Raw genomic sequence first — 26844 nt, 5'->3', positions numbered from 1 at the left:
GAAACTGAGATGAGAAAAAGAGGTACAATATGAAAAAAATATCTTTTGTACTGAAATTTACTGTGGTTGAAGTCGGCACTACCTTATTCTTTTCATACCATATTTTCATACTATGTTATATCTATCTTTTTTTCTGAATTAGGTTCCTATCACTATCAAGAATTATGAATAATATTTTATATTTACTTGTATATTATTTATCTCTCCATTAGACTATAAATCTCATGGGAAAAGGGACTCTTGTCTTCCTTGTTCACTACCAAATTTTCAGTTGCCTAGAACACTGCCTGGCATTTAAGCCTTTATCAGATATTCGTTGAAGGAACAATAAACAGTTAAATAGTACTACTATATATGTACTTCTTCCATCATAGTACTCATGACATTTTTGTAATTGTCTGTCTGTATCTATCATGAGGCATGAAGACATCATTATACCACAGTACCTAGCAAAATGCCTAGCATGTGATGGGTACTCAGTAAATTCAATTAATACTAAATGCATACATAGAAACATTTTTCTCTGCAATGCCATCTCAATTTCAAACAACCTTTCATTTGAAAGAACTATTTATCTTTAGAATTGATTTGATCATTAAACCCACCTGCTTAAAACCCCCCAGTAATCATAATGGTAAACCTGTATGGTGCTCACTGCGTGGCCAGGCATGATTCTGCATGTTTTTGCATACTAATTCATTTACTTCCCATAACAATTCTATGGAGATGAAATCATCCTCATTTTGCAGATGAGGAAACAGACACACAGAAGTTAAGTAATTTGCCTAAAATAACACAGCTAGTAGTGTTACAGCCAGGATTCTAACCTGCATAAACTAGCTCTACAGTCTATGCTCTTGATCATAATAGTTTCATGATGCCTCCAGTGGATCTGTAAAGCCTATGGAGTAAAATCCAAAATCCTTAGGCTGTAAATGAGGTTTCTCACAACCTCATCTCCAGGGTCTTCCCCCACCACTTCCCTCTATGAACCCTAGGCCCCAAACATTGTAACATTTTTACTGAACATGTTACTTACTTTCATAGCTGCAAGACTTTGAACATAGAATGAATGTCCTTTGTTTTCTTTCCTCCTGGCAAACTTCTATTCCTTTCTCAAAATCCAGCTAAAAATTTCTTCTCTGTGAAGCCTTCCCCAATTTATGCTCCCTTGTCTGCATTTCTTCAATTTTGTGGCTCTTACCACATTATGCTGTAATTTTTAGTTTATATGTTTTTCTTCTCTACTAAGTTTGGGCTCATCTAGGTCTGAACTCATATCTTATTTGTTTATGCAGCCTCAGTGCCAAAACTAGTGTTGTCATATTTAAGGCACTTGAAAAATATTTGTTCAACGACTGAACTCTGAGTTCAACTTGAGTTCAATATTCAATATGTACAATGAAACTTTGATATCCTATCAATTTGTTGCTATTTATTTATTAATGCTATAATAATGATACTATAAACCACTAATACTTGTTTTGTTTAGTTATATTATTGTTTTACATTTCTAGTGGCATCTCCCTTGTTTTACTTTGTCCATATAACACTGTTTTGACACCACATAACAGAAACGTAACTCTATGTCTGCCTTTCCCACTTGTACTACACTAGCATATTTTACCATCCTTAACAGGGTGTTCCCAGAGGTTAGAATATAATGAAGTCTTTTTTTTTTTTTTAAAGATTTTATTTATTTATTTATTTATTTGACAGAGATAGAGACAGCCAGCGAGAGAGGGAACACAAGCAGGGGGGAGTGGGAGAGGAAGAAGCAGGCTCATAGCGGAGGAGCCTGATGTGGGGCTCGATCCCATAACACCGGAATCACGCCCTGAGCCGAAGGCAGATGTTAACCGCTGTGCCACCCAGGCACCCCTCTATAATGAAGTCTTAATAAATGCTTGTTATGTTGTACTTAATTTCAATTAGTTGGCTTTGTTAGATTATTTGGTTATCTGAGTATCCTCTTATATCCAAATTACTTTGCTCTGATAGGCCTGGCAATTTTGCTTTGTTTTTCTTATGCCATTTATCTTCATCCCTGTAATAATCCCAATATGAGGAGTATAGGTTCTTAGGCTAGAGATATAGAGAAGCAACTACAAAAGCAGACATTTTCTATTAGTTTTTCAGTTTCCTATAATATAAAAACTAACTGGGTGATTTAAATTTAGCTCCATGTTACTATCTCTCAAATTTAAAAGTAACAATGGATACTCTTTCAAATTTAAAGACAACAATGTTAATGACATGGTATCAAATAAATTATCTGAAAATATTTCTATAAAATATTATACACTACCTGTGATTGGAATCCTCCAGTATGAAAATTTCGAGAAATAAAGACACACTGAGAATGAGGTTTAATCTTTCCCTTTGATGATCTTTGCCTGCATCTCTCATCAGTTGCTTTAAATTTGGAATTTTGAAATATTTCTCTGAAAAATATTTTATAGAGATTATCAAACATGAGTTCCACTATAAACCACTTAATTATTTCCAACAGTTATACATAAGGGTTTAAAATCAGAAATATTACTATATATTTATTTTTAAAACACCAATCAACATGTGTGTTCCCTTCTCATATGTTACTGATTTCATTACGCCTATTTTATTCATAGAATGTAAATTAAGCTACTTCTTATGCAGAATTAATAATTCCAGTTCGAAATTAACCATGATTTTTTGCTATCCATCTTTCTGGTTTTGAGATAATCAATCTACTTTAATGTTAATTAGTCTTTTCATAAATTTGCCCTCAATGACAAAGGAATGAAATGAAATGAAACTCACTTAGCAGTTTTATACTTAATATCTGGCAAAAGAAAGTAGAAGGAAACTGAATTGAAACTAATGATTTACAATGCAAGAGTACCTATGATCTTTATCCATGCAACACAAACAATTTTGAGAGACTGTTAAAAAATAATGAAGCAGCAAGTAAAACTCCAGCTGGTCAAAAATAGTTAAGTATAAGAAAATGTAGTTTCTAACAGTCATTCCAAACTTAACAATTTAAAAAATAATGCTGATGGACATTTCTTCTTACAGAAGTACTAGAAAATTTCTAAATTAATTCAAGAGACTGTATTGCATCACTTAAGTTATAGGCAACTAGGATTCACTCATTCATTGAATTCAGTTCACTTAACAATTATTTGAGTACTTACTATGCGTCAGGCATTATGCTGGGTGTTGTATATATAGTGGCAAGGGAAAAAAAGCACAGCCACTACCCTCATAGAACTGTTATTGCTGTCGTGGAGGTTAAACACTATTAAGGAAGACAGGTATTAATAAAATACTGACAAGAAAATGAAAAATTACAACTTTGGAAAGTGTTATCAAGGAAAGGTACCTGGTAACTGTGGGAGTATGCAACAAAGGGAATTAATCTGGTTAGAGAAGTTAGGGAAGGCTTTTCTGAGGAAGGAAAGATTGAATTGAGCATTTGAAGAAATAGTAAGTTATTGGGTAGAGTGTTGTGGAGGAAGGGGGATGTAGAAGAAAGAATATTCCAGTCAGAAAGAATATCAAGTATAAAGACCTGGGGGCCAGATTAGGACAGTGTAGCAGCAGCAGTGAAAGCAAGAGGGAGGTGGGAGATGAAATGGGTAGACCATGTAGGGCCTTAAAAGTCATGCCATTTGTCTTTATCCTAAAACCAATGGAAAGTCCTTTATAATATAGTGGGGATGGGATGGAATGGTCTGGTAACTTGATAAGTATTTGGAAAATGTCTGGCTGAAGTGTGGAGAAGAGATTTAATAGGACAATAGTGAAGGTAGAGGGTCAGTTATAACTTGTACTGCGATAATCTATGTGAGGGATAATGATGACTTAAATAAGATGGTGGCAGTGGTAACTGAAAGAAAAAAGAATAGATTTGAGTGATTTATGAGATAAAATAGAACTTGGTGATGGTTCAAATTTAGGGGCAGTGTGAAAGAGAGAGGAAGATATCAAGCAGGTCTTCAATTTTCAGAGAGAGAAAAAAAAAAAACTTCCTTGACTTCACATTCTCCTCCAGCTACTTCCCCATTTGTCAACTCCCCTTCACCGAAAACAAAAGAAAACAATACAAAATAAAAACCCCACCTTCCTTAAAGAGAGGTCTATACTTGATTCAATTCTCTTACCTCCTGTGTTTTTTTTTTTTTAAAGATTTTATTTATTTATTTGACAGAGATAAAGATAGCCAGCGAGAGAGGGAACACAAGCAGGGGGAGCGGAAGAGGAAGAAGCAGGCTCATAGCAGGAGCCTGATGTGGGGCTCGATCCCACAACGCCGGGATCACGCCCTGAGCCGAAGGCAGACGCTTAACCGCTGTGCCACCCAGGCGCCCCTACCTCCTGTGTTTTATTCAAACATGAGCTTCTAACCCATCACTCCACCAAAACTGGTAGAGGTCATCAAAAACTTCCATGTTGCCAAATCCAAAAATTATTTCTCCATCCTCATCTTTCTCAAATTCTTAAGCACTTTCAATACCATCATCTCCTCCTTCTTGAAACATTTTCTAATTTTTTCCCTACTATTTCTTTTTTTAAAATTTTAAATTCCAGGGGCGCCTGGGTGGCACAGTGGTTAAGCGTCTGCCTTCAGCTCAGGGCATGATCCTGGCATTAAGGGATGGAGCCCCACATCAGGCTCCTCCGCTATGAGCCTGCTTCTTCCTCTCACACTCCCCCTGCTTGTGTTCCCTCTCTCACTGGCTGTCTCTGTCTCTGTCGAATAAATAAATAAAATCTTTAAAAAAATTTTTTAAATTCCAGTATAGTTAACATACGATGTTATCTTATAAGTTTCAGGTGTAAATACAGTGATTCAACACTTCCGTACATCACCCAGTGCTCATCATGACAAATGCAATCCTTAATCCCCATAACCTATTTCTCCTATCCTTCCCTTCCGATAACCCTTCCAATAACCATCAGTTTGTTCTCCATAGTTAAGAGTCTGCTTCTTGGTTTCCCATTCTCTCTCTTTTGCTTCGCTGTTTTGTTCCTTACATTCCACATATAAGTGAAATCATATGGTATTTGTCTTTCTCTGACTGACTTATTTTGCTTAACATTATACTCTCTAGTTCCATCTACGTCACTGCAAATGGCCAGATTTTATTCTTTTTTACGGCTGAATAATATTCTATTGTCTATTATACCACATCTTCTTTATCCATTCATCAATTGATGGACACTAGGGCTGCTTCCATGGTTTGGCTATTGTAAATAATGCTGCAATAAACAGAGGGGTGCATGTATCTCTCTGAATGCATGTTTTTGGATTATTTTGGGGTAAATACCCAGTAGGGTGATTACTGGATCACAGGGTAGCTCTATTTATAATTTCTTGAGGAACCTCCATACTGTCTTCCAAAGTGGCTGCACCCATTTGCATTCCCACCAATGGTGCAAGAGGGTTCTTTTTCTCCAAATTCTCTCCAACACTTGGTTCCTGTGCTTTTGATTTTAACCATCCTGACAGGTGAGAGGTGATATCTCATTGTGGTTTTGATTCTCATTTCCCTAATAATCGGTGGTATTGAGCATCTTTTCATGTGTCTGTTGGCCATCTGGATGTCTTCTTTGAAGAAATGTCTGTTCATGTCTTCTGCCCATTTTTATTATTTTTTATTATTTTTTAAAAATTTTTAAAATTTTTTATTATGTTAGTCACCATACAGTACATCATTAGTTTTTGATGTAGTGTTCCATGATTCATTATTTGTGTATAATACCCAGTGCTCCATGCAATACGTGCCCTCCTTAATACCCATCACCAGCCTAGCCCAATCCCTCACCCTCCTCCCCTCTGAAACCCTCAGTTTGTTTCCCCAGAGTCCATAGTCTCTGACGGTTCATTCCCCCTTCTGTTTACCCCCCCTTCATTCTTCCCTTCCTTCTCCTACCGATCTCCCTGCTATTCCCTATGTTCCACAAATGAGTGAAACCATATGATAATTGTCTTTCTCTGCTTGACTTATTTCACTTAGCATAATCTCCTCCAGTCCCGTTCATGTTGCTGCAAATGTTGGGTAATTGTTCTTTCTGATGGTGAGTAATATTCCATTGTATACATGGACCACATCTTCTTTATCCATTCATCTGTTGAAGGGCATCTCGGCTCATTCCAGAGTTTAGCTACTGTGGACAATGCTGCTATGAACATTNCCCATCACCAGGCTAGCCCATCCCCCCACCCGCCTCCCCTCTGAAACCCTCAGGTTGCTTCCCAGAGTCCATAGGCTCTTGTGGTTCCTTCCCCCTTCTGTTTACCGCCCCTTCATTCTTCCCTTCCTTCTCCTACCGATCTCCCTGCTATTCCCTATGTTCCACAAATGAGTGAAACCATATGATAATTGTCTTTCTCTGCTTGACTTATTTCACTTAGCATAATCTCCTCCAGTCCCGTTCATGTTGCTGCAAATGTTGGGTAATTGTTCTTTCTGATGGTGAGTAATATTCCATTGTATACATGGACCACATCTTCTTTATCCATTCATCTGTTGAAGGGCATCTCGGCTCATTCCAGAGTTTAGCTACTGTGGACAATGCTGCTATGAACATTGGGGTGCATATGGCCCTTCTCTTCACTACATCTGTATCTTTGGGGTAAATACCCAGTAGTGCAATTGCTGGGTCATAGGGTAGCTCTATTTTTAACTTTTTGACGGACCTCCACACTGTTTTCCAAAGTGGCTGTACCAACTTGCATTCCCACCAACAGCGTAAGAGGGTTCCCCTTTCTCCACATCCTCTCCAACATTTGTTGTTTCTTGCCTTGTCCATTTTTGCCATTCTAACTGGCGTAGGGTTGTATCTCAATGCGGTTTTGATTTGAATTTCCCCAATGACTAATGATGTTGAACATTTTTCATGTGTCTGTTAGCCATTTGTATGTCTTCATTGGAAAAGTGTCTGTTCATATCTTCCACCCATTTTTTGATTTGATTATTTGTTTCTCATGTATTGAGTTTGAGAAGTTCTTTATAGATCTTTGATACCAGCCTTTTATCTGTAGTTTCATTTGCAAATATCTTCTCCCATTCTGTGGGTTGCCTCTTTGTTTTGATGACTGTTTCCTTTGCTGTGCAGAAACTTTTATCTTGATGAAGTCCCAAAAGTTCAGTTTTTGTTTCTCTTGCCTTTGGAGATGTGTCATGAAAGAAGTTGTTGTGGCCGATATCAAAGAGGTTATAGCCTATGTTCTCCTCTAGGATTTTGATGGATTCCTGTACTCACATTGAGGCCTTTCATCCATTTGGAGTTTATCTTTGTGTATGGTGTGAGAGAGTGGTCAAGTTTCATTCTTCTGTATATAGCTGTCCAATTTTCCCAGCACCATTTATTGAAGGGACTGTTTTTTCCCACTGGATGTTTTTTCCTGCTTTGTCAAAGATTAGCTGACCATAAAGTCGAGGGGCCATTTCTGGAGTCTCTAATCTGTTCCATTGGTCTATGTGTCTGTTTTTGTGCCAGTACCATGCTCTCTTGGTGATCGCAGATCTGTAGTATAGCTTGAAATCAGGCAACGTGATGCCCCCAGCTTTGTTTTTCTTTTTCAACATTTCCTTGGTGATTTGGGGTCTTTTCGGGTTCCACACACATTTTAGGATTGTTTGTTCCAGCTCTTTGAAAAATGTTGGTATTTTGAACGGGATGGCCTTGAAAGTGTAGATTGCTCTGGGGAGCATAGACATTTTAACTATGTTTATTCTTCCGATCCATGAGCATGGAATGTTTTTCCATCTTTTTGCGTCTTCTTCAATGTCTTTCATCAGTGTTCTATAGTTTCTAGAGTATAGATCCTTTATCTCTCTGGTTAAGTTCATTCTGAGATATCTTATGGTTTTTGGTGCTATAGTAAATGGAATCGATTCCCTAATTTCTCTTTCTTCAGTCTCATTGTTCGTGTATAGAAATGCAACTGATTTCTGAGCATTGATTTTGTATCCTGCCACATTACTGAATTGTTGTATGAGTTCTAGTAATTTGGGGGTGGAGCCTTTTGGGTTTTCCATATAAAGTATCATGTCATCTGCGAAGAGAAAGAGTTAGACTTCTTCTTTGCCAATTTGAATACCTTTTACTCTTTCTTGATGTCTGATTGCTGTTGCTAGGACTTCTAGTACTATGTTGAACAATAATGGTGAGATGACTTCTGCCCATTTTTAAATTGGACTATTTGTTTTTTGGGTGTTGAGTTGTATAAGTTCTTTATATATTTTGGATACTAACCCCTTATTAGATGTCATTTGCAAATATCTTCTCTCATTCCGTAGGTTGCCATTTAATTTTGTTGATTATTTCCTTTGCTGCTCAGAAGCTTTTTATTTTGACATAGTCCCAATAGCTTTTCTTTCTTTTACTTCCCTTGCCTCAGGAGACATATCTAGAAAAATGTTGCTAAAGCCAATGTCAGAGGAATTACTGCCTATGCTCTCTTCAAGTGGTTCAGTTTCATTCCTTTGCATGTGGCTGTCCAGTTTTCCCAACATCATTTGTTGAAGAGACTGTTTTTTCCCCACTGGATATTCTTTCCTGCTTTGTCGAAGATTAAATGACCACAGAATTGTGGGTTTATTTCTGTATTTTCTATTCTGTTCCATTAATCTATGCATCTATTTTTGTGCCAGTACCATTCTGTTTTGATTAGTATAGATTTGTAATATAATTTGAAGTCTGGAATTGTGATACCTCTAGCTTTTTCTTTTTCAAAATTGCTTTGGCTATTCAGGTCTTTTTCAAAATTGCTTTGGCTATTCAGGTATTTTGTGACTTTTTTGTCCTACCTCTGTGAAAAAATGTTGGTGTTTTGATAGGAATCGCATTAAATCTGTAAATTGCTTTGGGTAGTACGGACATTTTAACAATAATTGTTCTAAGCAATGAGCTTGGAATGTCTTTCCATTTGTCTCTTTAATTTCTTCCATCAGTGTTTTAAAGTTTTCAGAGTATGGGTCTTTCATCTCTTTGTTTATTCCTAGGTATCCTATTGTTTTTGGTGCGATTATAAATGGAATTATTTTCTTAATTTCTCTTTCTGCTGATTCATTATTAGTATATAAAAATCCAACATATTTCTGCATATTGATTTTTGTATCCTGTGACTTTACTACATTCATTTATCAGTTCTAGCAGTTTCTTGGTGGAGTCTTTAGGGTTTTCTATATATAGTCAACGACATTTGCAAATAATGAGAGTTTTACTTCTTCCTTACCAATTTAGATGTCTTTTGTTTCTTTTTGTTGTCTGATTGCTTTGGCTAGGACTTCTGGTACAATGTTGAATAAAAGTAGTAAGAGTGGACATCTTTGTCTTATTCCTGACCTTAGGGGGAAAGCTCTGTTTTTCCCCATTGAGAATGATAAGAGCTGTGGGTTTTTCATGTACTGCCTTTATTATGTTGAGGTATGTTCCCTCTAAACCCACTTTTTTAAGGGTTTTTATCATGAATGGATATTATACTTTGTCGAAAGCTTTTTCTGTATCTATTGAGATGATCACAGTTTTTATCCTTTCTTTTATTGATGGGATGTATCACATTATTTTGTGACTATTGAACCACCCTTGCATCCTAGGAATAAATCCCACTTGGTCATGGTGAATGACTTTTTAAATGTATTGTTGGATTCTATTTGCTAGTATTTTGTTGAGATTTTTGCATCTATGTTCATCAGAGATATTGGCCTGTAGTTCTCCTTTTTTGTGGTGTATTTATCTAGTTTTGGTATCAGGATAATGCTGGCCTCATAGAATGAATTTGGAAGTTTTTCTTCTTCCATTTCTTTAGAATAGTTTGAGCAGAATAGGTATTAACTCTTCTTTAAATGTTTGGTGGCTTTCACCTGTGAAGCCATCTGGCCCTGGACTATTGTTTGTTGGGTGTTTTTTTGATTACAGATTCAATCACCTTGCTGGTAATAGGTCTGTTCAAATTTTCTGCTTCTTTCTGTTCAGTTTTAGTAGGTTATATTTCTCTGAATTTCTCCATTTCTTCTAGGTTGTCTAATTTGTCGGCATATAGTTTTTTACAATATTCTCTTACAATTATTTGTATTTCTGGGATGTTAGTTGTTATTTCTCCTCTTTCACTGGTGATTTTGTTCATTTGAATCCTCCCCCCTCCCCTTTTTGGAAGAGTCTGCCTAGAGGTTTATCAATTTTGTTGATCTTTTCAAAAAACCAGCCCCTGGTTTCATTGATCTGGCTTTTTGGTTTTGTTTTTTGTTTGTTTGTTTTTTTTTTAGTTTCTGTATCATTTATTTCTGCTCTAATCTTTATTATTATTTCCTTTCTTCTGCTGGCTTTAGGTTTTGTTTGTTGTTCTTTTTCTAGTTCCTTTAGATTGAGGTTTTTCTTGCCTCATGAGGTAGGCCTATATTGCTATAAACTTCCCTCTTAGAATTACTTTTGCTGAGGAGTGCCTGGGTGGCTCAGTCTGTTAAGTATCCAACTCTTGGTTTTGGCTCAGGTCATAATCTCAGGATCATGAGATTGAGCCCTGTGTCAGGCTCTGTGCTGGGAGTGGAACCTGCTTAAGATTCTCTCTCCCCCTCTCCCTCTGCCCCTCCTTTCTCTCTCTATTCCTCTCTCTCGCTCTAAAAAATAAAAGTAAAAAATAAATTTAAAAAATATTTGCTTTTGCTGTATCCCAAAGATTTTGGACCATTATGGTTTTGTTTTTTTTTAAGATTTTATTTATTTATTTATTTGAGAGAGAGAGAAAGAGAGAGCACAGCAGGGAAGAGGGGCAGAAAGAGAGGGAGAAGCACGGGGCACCTGGGTGGCACAGTCGTTAAGCGTCTGCCTTCGGCTCAGGGCGCGATCCTGGCGTTCTGGGATTGAGCCCCACATCAGGCTCCTCTGCTAGGAGCCTGCTTCTTCCTCTCCCACTCCCCCTGCTTGTGTTCCTTCTCTCTCTGGCTGTCTCTCTCTGTTAAATAAATAAATAAAATCTTGAAAAAAAAAAAAAGAGAGAGAGAGAGGGAGAAGAAGACTCCCTGATGAGCAAGGAGCCTGACCCCAGGGCTCGATCCCAGGACCCAGAGATCATGACCTGAGCTGAAGGCAGACACTTAACCTACTGAGCCACCCAGATGCCCCTGGACTACTGTGTTTTCATTTTCATTTGTTTCCATGTACTTTTTTATTTCTTCTTTTATTTCATGGTTGACCCATTCGTTATTTAGTAGCATGTTATTTAATCTCCATGTATTTGTGGTCTTTCCAGATTTCTTCTTGTGGTTAATTTCTAATTTCATAGTATTGTGGTCAGAAAAGATGCATGGTATGACTTTGTTCTTTTTTAATTGTTGAGACTTGTTTTGTGTCTTAACATGTGATCTATTCTGGAGAATGTTCCATTTGCACTTGAAAAGAATGTGTATTCTGCTGCTTTAGGATGGAATGTTTTGAATATATCCATTAAATCCATCTGGTCCAGTGTATCATTCAAAATCACTGTTTCATTATTTATTTTCTGTTTAGATGATCTGTCCCTTGATGTAAATGGAAGTTAAAGTCCCCTGCTATTATTGTATTACTATTTAATATTTCCTTTATGTTTGTTATTAACTGTTTTATATATTTGGGTACTCCCATGTTAGGTGCATAAATAATATTTCCAATTGTTATATCTTCTTGTTGGGTTGTTCTGTTTGTTATTATATAGTGTCCTTCTTTGTCTCTTGTTATAGTCTTTGTTTTAGAGTCTATTTTGTCCAATATAAGTATTGATACTCTGGCTTTCTTTTGACATCCATTTGCATGATGAATGTTTCTCCACCTCCACCCTTTCAATCTGCAGGTGTCTAGGTCTGTGATTACCCTCTAGGAAGCCTTCGGTTGGTTTTTTTTTTTTTATATATATACTCTTTCACCCTATGTCTTTTGATTGGAGCCATTAGTTCATTTACATTCAAAGTAGTTATTGATAGATATGTATTTATTGCCATTTTGTTACTTGTTTTGTGGTTGTTTTTGTAATTTTTCTCTGATCCTTTCTTTTCTTTTCTTTTCTTTTTTTTTTAAAGATTTTTATTTATTTATTCGACAGAGATAGAGACAGCCAGCGAGAGAGGGAACACAAGCAGGGGGAGTGGGAGAGGAAGAAGCAGGCTCACAGCAGAGGAGCCTGATGTGGGGCTCGATCCCGTAACGCCAGGATCACGCCCTGAGCCGAAGGCAGACGCCTAACCGCTGTGCCACCCAGGCACCCCTGATCCTTTCTTTTCTTTCTCTCCGTCATGGTTTGCTGGCGGGGGGTTTAGTGATATATTTGGGTTCCTTACTCTTTATTTTTTGCGTATCTATTACTGTTTTTTTATTTATAGTTACCATTCGGTTTATATATAACATCTTTTCTACACAGCAGTCTATATTAAGCTGATGGTCGCTTATTTTTAAACTCATTTTTTACTCTTCTCCCCCTACCTTTCAGATACTTGGTATGATTTTTTACATCCTTTTATTTTGTGATTCTTATTTTTCTTATTCTTACTTATGGTTTTGTTTTCCACTCAGAGTCCCCCTTAACATTTCTTATAGGGCTGGTTTAGTGGCCATGAGTTCTTTTTCTGGGAAACTCTTTATTTTTCCTTCTTTTTTTTAAAGATTTTATTTATTTATTTGACAGAGATAGAGACAGCCAGTGAGAGAGGGAATACAAGCAGGGGGAGTGGGAGAGGAAGAAGCAGGCTCATAGCAGAGGAGCCTGATGTGGGGCTCGATCCCATAATGCTGGGATCACACCCTGAGCTGAAGGCAGACGCTTAACCGCTGTGCCACCCAGGCGCCCCTCCTTCTTTTTTTTTAATAATATTTATTTTGTTATATTAGTCACCATACAGTACATCCCCAGTTCTTGATGCAATGTTCCATGATTCATTACTTGCATATAACACCCAGTGCACCATGACATATGTGTCCTCCCTAATACCCATCATTTATTTTTTCTTCTGTTCTGAATGATAGCCTTGCTGGATAAAGTATTCCTGGCTGCAGAACTTTCCCTTTTAGCACTTTGAATATATTATGCCACCCTTTTTTGGCTTACAAAATTTCTGCTGAAAAATCAGCTGATAGCTTTTTGGGGTTTCCTTTGTATGTATCTGTCTTCTGTTCTCTTGCTGCCTTTAAAATTCTTTATCACTATTTTTTGCCATTTTAATTACCTAGTGTCTTGGTGTGGACCTTCTGTGTTGAATTTGTTGGGGATCTCTGCGTCTCCTGTATCTGGAACTTTGTTTCCCTCTCCAGATTTGGGAAGTTTTTAGTTATTATTTCTGCAAATACATTTTCTGCCTCCCTTTCTCTCTCTTTTCCTTCTGGGATCCCTCTAATATGAATGTTAATATGCTTGAAGGAACCACTGAATTCTGTAAGTCTATTCTCATTATGTAGTTATTTATTTGTCTCTCACCTGTTCAGCTTGATTGCTTTCCATTATTCTACCCTCCAGGTCACTGATATGTTCCTCTGCTTCCTGTAGCCTACTACTTATTCCATGTATTGTATTTTTAATTTCGTTTATTGAGTTCTTCATCTTTGATATGATATTTTTTATCTTTTTGTCAAGGTCCTTACTGACATCGTCCACCCTTTTCTGAAGTCCAGTGAGTATCTTTATGATCATTACTTTAAATTCTGTATCAGGCATATTACTTCTCTTTCTCTTAGATATCCTGCTGTGATTTTGTCTTGTTCTTTCATTTGCGACTCTGTCTACTCATTTGTCTACCTCTCTGTGTCTGTTTCTATGTGTTACAAAAGTCAGCTGTGTATTCTTGGAAGTAGTGGCTTTATGAAGAAGAGGTCCTGTGGTGCTCTGCAGTGCAGTGTCCCCTATCCAGAGGAGTCTCCTGTATGTGTTGCTTGTGTCCTGCTATGGTGTCTGAGTCACTTTTCATTTCCATCCAGATATCTGCACTGACTCTTTGCCTGTTGTGGGCTGAGCTTGCTCTTTATGATATTAGTGAGATCCAGGTAGGCCAGCTCTGAGGGGGTGTGGCAGCAGAAGGGCTTGGTGGCAGGGCAGTGATGTTAGCAAGATTTGCACTGAACCCCTAATCTTAGGCCAGACCTCCCATAGCCAAGTGGCTGCTGGGGGTACGGCACATGAGGGTGGTGGTGGTGGTGGCTGCCAGGGGCACTCGGTGGTTGGGCAGGGTACATGCAGTGTTAGTAAAAATTTGCATTGACCCACTAGTCCTACGCTGGATCCCCCAAAGTGTGGTGGCCATAGGGACACAGCAAGTGGAGGCAGTGGGTGGGTGCAGCACGCACAGTGTTAACAAAAATTGCACTGAACCTGGGGCTGAGACCAGCAGGCCTGGAATTGGTGAGTCCTCAGGAGAACTTGTGGGCAAGGCGCAGTACCAAAAAGTTAGGTAGCAAGTGCTTGTGAAGTGCCACCTTCTGCAGGTGACTCTGTGTTTATGCTAGGGGACAGGAGAGGAAAATGGCACCTGCCAGCTCCTTTGTTTCCAGAGAAATCCCCTAACACTCTCTGAAATCAGTATAAACAGATCTCCCTTCATTCTGCAAGCTGTCACTTCTCTGTTGCCTTTCCTTGGGCTCTTGTCTCTTTAAGGGTCGGGATTCTTTATGGGCTATCACTAGCCCTCTGACTTTTAAAACTCCAGGCTCCAGGGGTGCCGGGTAGCTCAGTCGTTAAGTGTCTGCCTTCTGCCCAGGGTGTGATCCCAGGGTCCTGGGATCAAGCCCTGCATCGGGCTCCCTGCTCCACTGAAAGCCTGCTGCTTCCTCTCCCACTCCCCCTGCTTGTGTTCCCTCTCTCGCTGGCTGTGTCTCTCTCTGTCAAATAAATAAATAAAATCTTTAAAAAAAACAACAACAAAATTCCAGTCTCCAAGTCCTGCTGGTTATACAAACTCACAGAATTTAGCCCCTTTGATTTTCAAGGCCAGAGGTTATGGGGATTCATTTTCTCTGTGTGGGCTTCCTGGTGTTTTCACCTCGCCACGACTGCAGCTCTTTCCCTCCTGTGGGAAGCTCCTGACCACAGTTTCTGCTCTTCCTAACCTCTCCCATGCAGCTTCTTCTCTACATTTAGTTGTGGAGTTTGTTCTGCCAGTCTTTGGATTGCTCTCCGGTTTACTGACCTGAACATGAGTGATGTCCAGTTGTAAACATGGGACAGGGTGAGCTTAGGGTCCTCCTACTCTGCCATCTTCCCAGCACCCCCTGAAACATTTTCTAATTTTGACTTCCTTGACAGGGTACCTTTCTGTTTTTCCTTCTCAGATGTTGATTCTTCCTGTTCTTTTGCTAGATTTCTAAATGTTGGTGGGCTAAAGGGCATAGTCCTAGGTTTTCTTCTTCCAACAGTCACTGCCTGGTTAGTGTCACCCAGTTCTATGACCTTAGATAACCTCTATACATTGATATCCTAAATCTTCAGGCTTGAATTCTCTTCTGAAGTTCCTACATGTATAGCTGAGTATTTGACATTTCTAATGGATGTCCAAAAGACTTTCCAAAACGCAACTCCTAGTTTATCACTATTCCCTCAACTCACTCCCCTCTCTAATCATCTCATCTCAGTAAATGGCAAGATCAACTACTCAATTGTTCATTGTAAAAATGTAGGTGTTAGCATTAATTCTGCCATTTCATTTATCTTTCCTTACCTCATCCAATCCATCAAATAAGCCCTGCTAACTTTACCCACAAAACACACCCCAAATCCAACCTCTTCTTTTCATCTCCTTTACTTCCATATTAGTCCAAGACACTATCATCTCTGACCTGTACTATGCAATAACCTCCTAACATTCTCTGCTTTTGCTCAATTAAAATTCAGGCTTCACAGAGAAGTAAGAAAAATATTTTAAAAATATGAATTAGAACTCTCATATATTGCTGGTAGGAGTATGTACCCACTCTGGAAAACTGTTCATCAATTTGCTACAAAGTCAACCATATGATCCAGCAATTCTACTCTTAGGCATTTACCCAAAGAAGTGAAAGCAGATGTACAAAAAGATTTATACAAGAACATTCATAGCAGCCTTACTCCTAAGAACTGAAAACTGAAATTACCCAATTGTCCATTAACAGAATAAATAAAATGGGGTATATTTATACAATTTTAAAAAATCAATAAAATGAATGAAATACAGATAAATACAATGACATGAATGAATCTCAAAAATATTACGTTAAGTCAAAAAAGCAAATATAAAAAAGTCCATATGATTTCATTTACATGTCATTCAAGACTAGACAAAACTGACCTCTGGTAGTAAAAATCAGAATAACGATTGCCTCTGAGTGGGAGGTGAGGAGTGGTACCTAGAAATGAGCCTGAGGGAACTTTCCAGGGTGATGGAAAGTTGTATATCTTGACTGGGGTTATGATTATATGGGAATATATTTGCTGAAATTCATCATCATACATTTAAAATCTATGTACTATTTTGTATGTGAATTATATCTCAATTTTTAAAAAGTGTTATAAAAATGTAAATCCTCTATAGATGACAAGATAGTATCCTTAAAAGGGAGATAATATTACTGCTACCTCATGGAGTGATTATGAAGTTTAAATAAGATCACATAAAAAACACTTAGAACAGTGCCTACTATGTAGTAAGCCCTCAATGTTAGCCATTATTATGCTGAAAATGTCATTCTCCTGCTTAAAACCTTATGAGGGCATAAATAATAAAATTCAAACTCCATATTCTAGCCTACAACATCCTATGTGATCTGGTCCCCCTCTACATCTTCAATCTCATCCTTATTTCCCTCACTCACTACAGTCTATACACTAGCCTTCTTTCCCTTTACTGAACAATACCAAGAACATTCCCATGTGGGGTCTTTGTACTTGCTATCTCTTCAGCTTAGACAGCTCTTTGACAAAGTCTTCACACGGTTGGCTTCTTCTTTGAACTCTGATCTCAGATTAAATACTGCCCACTTGAAGAGACCTGACCACTTTATTTCTCATTATCTGTCTCCTCCCAGTGGCACTGCTAGTCTATGAAACAGAAACACCGTCTAACTTGTTCACAGTTTTATACTCGGTACCTAGAACAATGGCAGGCATCAACAAATATTTGTTGAAAGAATGAATAAGTGAATAATTTCCAGTTTTCTGACTTGTGCAAATGAATAGATAGTATGCATTCATTTGCTGAGATAAGGAATACTGGAAGAGTGTGTGGAAGAACGTGTTACAATTTACATTTTTAAACATCAAACAAAGCAAATACTGAACAAAAAATTCAAAACCACCAAATTTTAGTGTTTTCAATCTCTGGCGAAAAACTACATTCAGACTATACCAGAGAATTCTGTTAGCTCTTCCCTTAAATATCTCCTAAAGAAAGAGAGTCTTTTTGTCTCAGTAATGTTTTTAACCTCTAAATTAGAAATCAAAAATTTAAAAAATTCCTAGCCTTATAATTTGAACACACGTCTTCCAGAGAATAAAATATATCTCATTATTCCTTAAAATCCTAATGCATGAAGATTGCTATTACAGTACTCAGACTATTATACTAGTAGGACTTGTCTTTCTGCACTATTTTAAACATGTAAAGCCTTCCCTCCCCAATCAAAGTGTCTATAACCAAACTTCTAATTATAGAATCAGTGCTATTATGGTTATTTAATACCATGTGAAAAAGTCTTTCATTGAATTTTGAAGAGGAAAAAAAGTTAAACATTCTAATAAACCTTACCTTCGTTTGCAAATCAGGAACCACAAAGCTGATGCCAAAGCAAAGAAACCAATTCCCAAAGTAACAGCGCCAGCAGCCAGGAAATAAGTTAAGTGGTTAAAAAAACCTATACAAATAAATTATAAAAGATTATTTCATGCACATATCTTCATTCTCCAGGTAATATTAAATGACATAATAATTTAAATGATATTACATACTGTAGTGTTAAGACATTAACCAGGAAGTTGGGAAACCTGAATTCTAGGGTCCTGTGCAATTCTAACAAATTTCAAGACTCTGAAATTGAGAATGACACAAGGCCTCATGGTGATTAGAGTCCAGGGTGCATTTCTCTGACTCTGCCTCAATTCGATACCTAGGTGTGGTTTGTTTTTATACAGCTGTCACCTCTTTTTCTTATCTAGCTTTCTCCTTTCCCAGTTTAGCTGTAAATTTTTATGTTATTTTTCCAGTATCATTCTTTGCAGTCCTCCAACATAAGACACTTTTCACTTTAAAATTTGTATTATCAATCACTACAAGAAGGTGGATGGAGGGTAATAAAGAACAAATATGAGGAACTTAAAAATATTTTATAAATCTTTATTTCTATTTTATCCCAGGAACAATAAAAGATCATGGCCAAAAGCTAAATAAAAGCAATATAAAATAATAGCATATCACATGTTATAACTGGAAAAGCCTACAGGAATTATATGGTGTAACTCCTTCATTTTACAGATGATAAAATTGACATCCAGGTAAGAGAGGGACCTGAGATTAGGCAACAGATTAAAGCCAGTCCTCTGGTTTTTTTCTAGTATCTTATCCCTACTACCAATCATCTTAATACTGGTATGTACTAAAAAGAATTAAGAATAAATAATGCATGAGATATTTAAAGTCAGGTTGGTCAAGTATTCCTTAAGAATCTGAAATCTGATACCTAACCATAAAGCAAGCTATAGGAAGCTTTCACAGAAAGCTGTAGAACATGAAGGGCCTTAAAACAGTTTAGGAGTACAGCTGACCCTTAAACAATGTGAGAATTAGGGGCACCAACCTGTGCACACTCACTAATCCACATATAATTTTTGATTCTCCCCAAACTTAACCACTTACGTATATACATATATAAACAACAGCCTACTGTTGACTGGAAGCCTTACCAATAACATAAAGAGTTGATTAACACATATTTTATATGCTATATGTATTACATACTATAGTCTTACAATAAATAAGCTAGAGAAAAGAAAATGTTACTAAGAAAATCATAGGGAGGAGAAAATACATTAATAGTCCTGTGCTACATAGAAAATCATCCACACATGAGTGGGCCCACACAGTCCAAACCCATGTTTTTCAAGGGTCAACTGCATATTACCTGAAAAAAAAAGGGTTTGAAAGTATAAAACTACAGAGAACAAAATGATGATTACCAGAGGGGAGGATGAGTTAAATAGGTGATGGGGATTAAGGGTGCACCTGTGATGAGTGCTGGGTGTTGCACAGAAATGATGAATCACTAAATTGTACACCTGAAACTAATATTACATTCTATGTTAACTGGAATTTAAATAAAATCTTATAAAACTAACAGAAGATTTTTATGTGTGAACATATTATAAGTTCCACTAAAAATATGACACGATAAAGTCATATTTGTTGTTCCCATCTTTTTGTTGTTCCCTAAGTAATTTCCAGCTTCCAATATGGTGCCTCTCAAATCTTAGTTTCTTGAGGTTCAGAAAATGTCTACATTTGGGAATTATTTAATGGTACCAAAAAGTTATAGAAGGCTATTTATCAAAGTGATACTTATAATATTTAAAAAACCTTCTAAGTACAATTAGGAAGGTGATTAAATAAGTTATGATGATGTTACATATGAAAAATATCATATTCTTTCATTATTTAGTGCAGGGTTTCTCAACTTTGATACTACTGATCTTTTGGATCAGATAATTTGTTGTAGGGATTGTCCTTTGCATTGTACCAAAGATGTCTCCAGGCAAATGTATTCTGGGGGGCAAAACTGCCCCTGTTGAGAATCACTGACATAGTGGTATAATGAAAAATCAAATAGTATTCATTGATAAGAGCAAGATAGGTAAAATGCGTGTTTTTTAAAAATTCAAAAGACATACTCATACTCATATATAAAATAAAGATTTCTAGGGGCACCTGGCCCGCTCAGTCAGAACAGCATATGGGGTCATGAGTTTGATCCCCACGTAGGGTGTAGAGATTACTTAAATAAATAAAACTTTGGGGGGAAAAAAGATAAAGATTTCTATGGACAAAAAAATAAAAGCAACACAGAGAAATAAGTAGAGGCTAAAACCACAGGCATATGAAGTACTGAGATCTGGAAACAAGAATTAGAAAAAGCAGAGAAAATCACAAGACCTACACCAAATCATCCTTTGGCACTGTGAATGACTCTACGTTAATAAAATCTCTGAGGGAAGGGGGTCTTGAACCACTAACAGAAGACCAAGAAGGAATTTTGGAAAATGAAAAACTCAAAAATTTTAAGATAAAGTAAATTATTCTTTGAACACAGTTAATGAGATGAAAGATAACACTGAGAAACACACCTAATTACATAAATAAATGAAAAATATAAGGAAATAAGACTTTGAAAAGATCAAGAGTATATAGTACCTAAGTGATAGGGGTCCCAAAAGAAAAAAATAGAGTAGCAGAGAAGCAATATTCAGAGAAATGACCTAAGAAGGATTTTACCTTAAAATTTTTAAAATTTATATAGTAAAATTCATTTGCATGTGTGTGTACAGTTCTGTAAGTTTTGACAAATAGAAAAAATATCTGTCACAGCACCATAACTAAGTTACATGACACTTCCATTACCTCCAAAAATTTCCTCATACTGCCTCTTAGTGGTCAAGCACTAATTGCTGGTAACCATTGTTTATTTTCCATCCCTATTCTCCATCCTTATACTTTTGCCTCTTCCAGAATTTCATATAAATGGAATGACACAGCATGTGGCCTTTTGAGTCTGGCTTTTTTCACTTAGCATAATGCATCCAACATTCACCTACATTGTTGCATGTATCAATAGTTTGTTTCTTTTTATTGCTGAGTAACATTCCATTTTACAGATGTACCACAGTTTGTTTATTCCCCCGCTGAGAAACATTTGGTTGTTTCCAGTTAGGAGTTGTTAAATTAAAGCTACGATACACTTGCATAAAGGTGTTTGTTTGAACATAAATTTTTATTTCGGTAGGGTCATGTAGCAAATATATATTCAAATGTGGAAGAAACTGCCAAGCTGCTTTCCAAAGTGTCTGTACCATCTTGCTTTCCCACCAGCATTATATGACAGTTCCACTTGCTCTGTATCATTGCCACCACTTGGTATTGTTAGTTTTATTTCGGTCATTCTAATAGATATATAGTGGTATCTCACTGTGGTTTTAACTGCATTTCCTTAATGAATAATGATGTTGAGCATTTTTGCATGTGCTTATTTGCCGTCCATATGTCTTCTTCAGAGAAGTATTTGTTTAAATCTTTGCTGATTTTTTAGAATTCCTCAAGTCCTTGGTCAGATATGTGATTTGGAAATATTTTCTCCAAGTCTAGGCTTGTCTTTTCAATTCTCTTAAGAGTGTCTTTCACAAAGCAAAACTTTTAAATTGTGGGGAAGTCTGATTTATTAACTTTTTCCTTGTATAGATTGTGCTATGGTCCTATCTAAGAACTCTTTGCCTAACCCAGGCCACAGAGATTTTCTCCTATGTTTTCCTATAAAGGATTTATAATTTTATGTTTTGCATTTAATTTATAACTCATTTTGAATTAATTCTTACATAAGGTATAAGGCATGGGTCAAGCTCCTTTTTTTCCCCTTTGGATATGTATATCCAGTGGTTCCAACACCATTTGTTGAAAAGACTATCCTTTCTTCATGGAGTTGCTTTTGTACCCTTGTCAAAAATCAAGTTGCTATATTTGTGTCAGTCTCTTTCTGGAATCGCTATTCTGTTCCCTTGATATATATTGTCTATACTTTTGCCAATAACAACAATAACTAACATTCATATAGTAAATACTACATGCCAGGCACTGTTCAATGTATTATATATTTAAACTCATTTAATTCTCACAACTCTGAGTTAAGTATTATTATTTTCTCATTTTACAGATGCAGCAACAATTGAGGCAAATAAGGTTAAGAAACTTGCTTGAAGGCACACAACCACTAAGTGAAGGAACAATAGTAATCTAAAAATTGCTAAGGTCCTTCCTTATCTAGACTGCGTGGAGAAGAGAGATCCTTAATAGCTTTAGATTTGTTAGAAAAAACCCAGTTAAGTAAGGATGCTAAATATTTAAGGATATCATTAAAAAGGATATCTAAATGGCCAATAAACACATGAAAACTTCATTAACAATCAGGGAAGTACTAATTAAACCACAATGAGACAATAACAAGTACTCTTTATGATGTCTAAAATGGAAAAGACAGGAAATGTCAATCGTTGCCAAGGAGGCAGAGTAACCTGAATTCTCATTCACTATTGGGGCGAATGTAGTTTTGTACAACACTTTGGAAAATTGTTTGGCTCTATTATTAAGCTGAACATAGGCATACCCATGACCCAACAGTTTTTAGTCATAAACCAAAATGAAACGCATACATATACGCTCAGAAAAATATGTACTAGAACCTTTATAGGATCCAATTTAGACTGTGTGTGTGTGTGTGTGTGTGTGTATTTTCTACCATGAGTATCTTAGAAAAATCAGGAAAAAACTTTTGAAGCTTCTTATGTAATTCCTAACCCCTTTACTTAGATGCTGCAAGTCTCCTTGTAGACCTTTCTCTATTGTTATCACTGTGACTATAGCCCACTTAACTGTTTCCCCTGAAGATCTCTGCCCTCCTCTTTTTTTTTTTTTTCCCCAAATCTCCATTAGGGAAGAAAATAGAAGCGATTAGTACATGATCGTAATCCCTGGTTTAAACAGGTCATTTACATCTCAAGGAAATCCCAATCAGGTATAAAGAATCTGAAAGTTTCCAAACCACTTCACCAAGAGAAAGACAAATTACATATTTGTTAATACCTTCAACAAGTCACACGTTCTCTCTAAATCAGTCTGTAAAATGAAAAGGCTGGACTCTGTAATCATTAAGATCCCCTTCTCACTTTCAAGTTTCAGTCAACATATATATATACAAATGTAGTATTTTTACTTTCTTGATTCTGCTCTTAAGTAGCCTGTCTAAAGTAATGACTTTATTGGGGTGCCTGCTGGCTGGGTTGAGCAGCAGGCTCTTGATTTAGCCTCTGGTCATGACCTCAGGGTCCTGGGATTGAGCCCTGCATTGGGCTCTAAGCTCAGCAGGGAGTCTGCTTGAGGATTCTTTCCTCGTGCTCCCTCTGCCCCTCCCCCCTCACGCGTGCATGCTCTGTCTCTCTCAAAATAAATAAATATATCATAAATACGTAAATTAAATAATGACTCCTCACTTTCAGCAGTTACTCTATTATACCACTTGTTTCTTTGTCTTGAATAATTACTAATGTAAATAATTTTCTTTACTGGTTTACTTGTCTATTCTGTTTTCCTCTACCAGACGATGTCTCTTTCATTACGGTATTCTTAGAGTTTAGAATAATGACAGTTTACTCAAGAAATGATTGAATTTCAATAAATGAATGACAGGCACTGTGCTAAATGCTAGCATGACAAAAATGAATAATATAACTATGTTGTTTTTAAGTATGTAATAATATAAGTATATATGTAGGAAGATCATACATGTGAAAAGGAATAAATGCAATTAAAAAGTATATAGGTGTTATAATGGAAGAAATAAGTACAAATGTGGACACAGGTAGATTTATAAAAAGGTAAATTTTAAAAAGCTCCATAGTTTAGTTAAACATTGCCTGAGAACTTTCTATCACCAAACATTTGTCAAGAATTGGTGACTGAAAGATAACACATGATCATGGAGTTTATAATCGGCAGGGGACAAGACATTTAAATGGATATATTCATTAAAATATTCTAAGTGCTATGATAATGACCTTTTGACAGTGCTAAGACAATGGAGGCAGTTTGACCAAGTGCAGGTGCAGTCCTAGAGATAACACCTGAGCTGAATCTTACAGACTGGGTAAGAGATAGCTAGGCAAGAACATTAAGTCTTTTTTTTTTTTTAAGATTTTATTTATTTATTTGATAGAGACAGTGAGTGAGAGAGACAGCACAAGTAGTGGGCAGAGGCAGAGGGAGAAGCAGGCTCCCCACTGAGCAGGGAGCCCAATGCAGGGCTCGATCCCAAGACCCTGAGATCATAACCTGAGCCAAAGGTAACAGTTTAGCCATCTGAGCCACCCAGGTGCCCCAAGAACATTAAGTTTTAAATCAGGTTATGGTTCTTCCATCTTAAAATAAATAAAACTCCCTCCCGGCAGCACCCTCCAGCTTAGAATTGATTTTTTTTTAACCATTTGCAGCCTAAACTCTTAAAATGAGAATTCCTACTTCTTCACATCTATTTTCAAGGCCATTAATAACTTCATCAACACAAAAATCAAAAGGTCACTATTGGCCACTCTCTCTCTCTTTTGCCTTGGCATCAGTAAATTAAATTCACTTAGTTTTTTTTCCATTTATGTATCCATACCTTTATTGTCTTTGTAGGTCCTTCTTTGTTAGCCCATCTATCCTTTAACGTATGTATCTATATCTAAATATATTCTTTATATTGATATAAAGGATATAACTTTATATGGTTATAAATGTATGTATGTATATATCTGTCCTTTAACAATCTATCTAAATCTAGACAGATATGTTAAAGGACATACAGATAGATATACAGAAATATTTAAAGGATATAGATAGGGGTGCCTGGGTGGCTCAGTCGTTAAGCGTCTGCCTTCGGCTCAGGGCGTGATCCCAGAGTCCTGGGATCGAGCCCCACATCAGGCTCTTCCACTGGGAGCCTGCTTCTTCCTCTCCCACTCCCCCTGCCTGTGTTCCCTCTCTTGCTGGCTGTCTCTCTGTCAAATAAATAAATAAAATCTTTAAAAAAAAATAAAGGATATAGATAGATATAGATGTTACCTATATACACCTATATCTATATCTTTTCCCAGAATTACTAGGTACCTGTACCAGGAGAATTTTAAGATTATTTTTTGCAATAATTCCAGAACTACAAGTCCTGTTTTATTTTTTTGAGTATTCACAAATTACTATTTATTATACTCTTTTAGTGTTTTGCCAGATTTCAGTCTCAGATTTACTCCAATTTAACAAAAATCTTTTCTTTTTTCGTAAAGATTTTATGTATTTATTTGAGAGAGAGAGAGAGAGAGCGAGCAGGGGAGGAGCAGAGGGAGAGGGAATGGGAGGGGAAAGAATCTCAAGCAGACTCTGTGCTGAGTGTGGAACCCCATGTGGGGCTTGATCTTGCAGCTCTGAGATCATGGAGATCATGACCCAAGCCAAAACCAAGAGTTTTTCACTTAACTAACTGAGCCACCCAGGCACCCCATCAACAAAAATCTTTTGAATACCAAATATGAGTAGAATACTGTTTCAGATATCAAGTGAGGGATACAAAGCCATTTAAATAAGAATGAATCCTTGCCCTAAAGGTTTAAAAATATAATGAGATTTAAGCAAGGCTCATATGAAACCAGTATAAAAAGCTGACTGTACTTTTTTAGTTGGTGTTTGTTTCAAGTGGTTATAAGACTAACTAGATTTATCTGTGAATATAGAAAAGTTACTTATTGTGCTGGCTGGACTTTAATGTTCTTATTTGAAAAATGGGAGTCATACTTTCTATCTTACACAATTAGGATTAGAAATAAATGAGATAATGCTGCAAGGAATTAATAACATAAAAAAAGCAGGAAGACATCTCAAACAACATGCATATACAAGGCCATAAAGCAAGAAAGACTCAACAAGTTTTATAGAATCATTATTATACATACTAAATTCTCTGAAAAAATGCAATTAATTTTGAAATTAATAACCTAATATATACCTTAAGAAAAACTCCCATACTTGTGGAAATTTAAAATCACACTGTAAATAACTCACACATTAAATAAGAAATGAGTGGAAATTTGAAAATACACAGAAGTAATCAATAATGATATGTACAAATACTTGTAGCAACAAAACTGGAGCCAAATTCAAGGGAATAGTATGGCCCTAAATGCATATATTAGAAAAGAAAGATGAAAAATAATGAGCTTATTATTCAAATTACAAGTAGAAAAAGACCAGCAAAATAAGCCCAAATAACATTGAGAAAAGAAATAAATAATGAACAGAAATTAATGGGATAAAAATTAAGATTTTTGGTAATGACTAATAAGATTGACAAATCTCTAGTTAGATTAACAACGAAGTAAAAAAAGGTATAATGAAACTCTTTAAAGTGAAGAAAGAACATAATTACAATTACAGCAGAGATTAAAATAAGAAAATACTTTGAACAGATCTATGCTAATACATTTAAAAACTTATACCAAATTATATGTACCTAAAAAATGACTTACAAAAAGTGACTCAAGAAGTAATAGAAAACCTAAATGAACATGTATCCATTAAACTGAATCAGTAGTTACAAAATTTCCCCCAAAGAAAACAGCAGGCCCCAATAACTTTACAATTTCTACTGTATACCCATGATTCAAGTATTTCTTATCTTATACAAGCTCTTCCAGAAAATAGAAAGAGATTGCCGGTTGTTTGTCCAAATACATTTTCCTCTTCTTCCCAGGCAAAAAGCTAGACTACCATGTCCCAGCTTCCCATACCATTAGGTGAAGCCATAAGACTGAGTTCTAACCAATGGAATTTGAATGAAAGTGATGTCACAAAAACCTCTCAAGAACCTTTCTCTGTGTTCTTTCTCCTTTTAGGCTTGACTGGAATGGAAATTACCCCCAGGGAAACTTGGAGCCACGTGTCACCGTGGATCTAATTAACATTCATAGAACACTCACCCCAAATAAAATGAAAACACAGCATTATCAGGATTTGTGGGATGCCACTAAAACAGAACTTAGGGGAAAACTTACACCAAAAAACTGCAATATTAGGAAAAAATATGTGA

The 26844-nt window shown here is 36.5% G+C and overlaps 1 protein-coding gene across 1 annotated transcript in view; it reads right to left on the bottom strand.

Moving 5' to 3' along the window:
- The window catches only part of C2H1orf185 (chromosome 2 C1orf185 homolog), a 33859-nt gene extending 7295 nt beyond the window's left edge, over positions 1-26564 (bottom strand). Inside the window, exons 1-3 of the mRNA XM_002921538.3 lie at positions 26546-26564; positions 17727-17832; positions 2309-2444 (exon numbers count right to left, since the gene is read on the bottom strand). Of these exons, the coding sequence (XP_002921584.1) occupies positions 2309-2444; positions 17727-17832; positions 26546-26561 (258 nt within the window). The 5' untranslated portion in view covers positions 26562-26564. The remainder of the gene's footprint in view (positions 1-2308; positions 2445-17726; positions 17833-26545) is intronic.
- Between the last annotated feature and the right edge of the window lie 280 nt (positions 26565-26844).

This window comes from Ailuropoda melanoleuca, chromosome 2 (assembly GCF_002007445.2).
Source record: "Ailuropoda melanoleuca isolate Jingjing chromosome 2, ASM200744v2, whole genome shotgun sequence".
Taxonomy (NCBI): Eukaryota; Metazoa; Chordata; class Mammalia; order Carnivora; family Ursidae; genus Ailuropoda; species Ailuropoda melanoleuca.
This window is presented reverse-complemented; position numbering and strand designations above follow the sequence as displayed.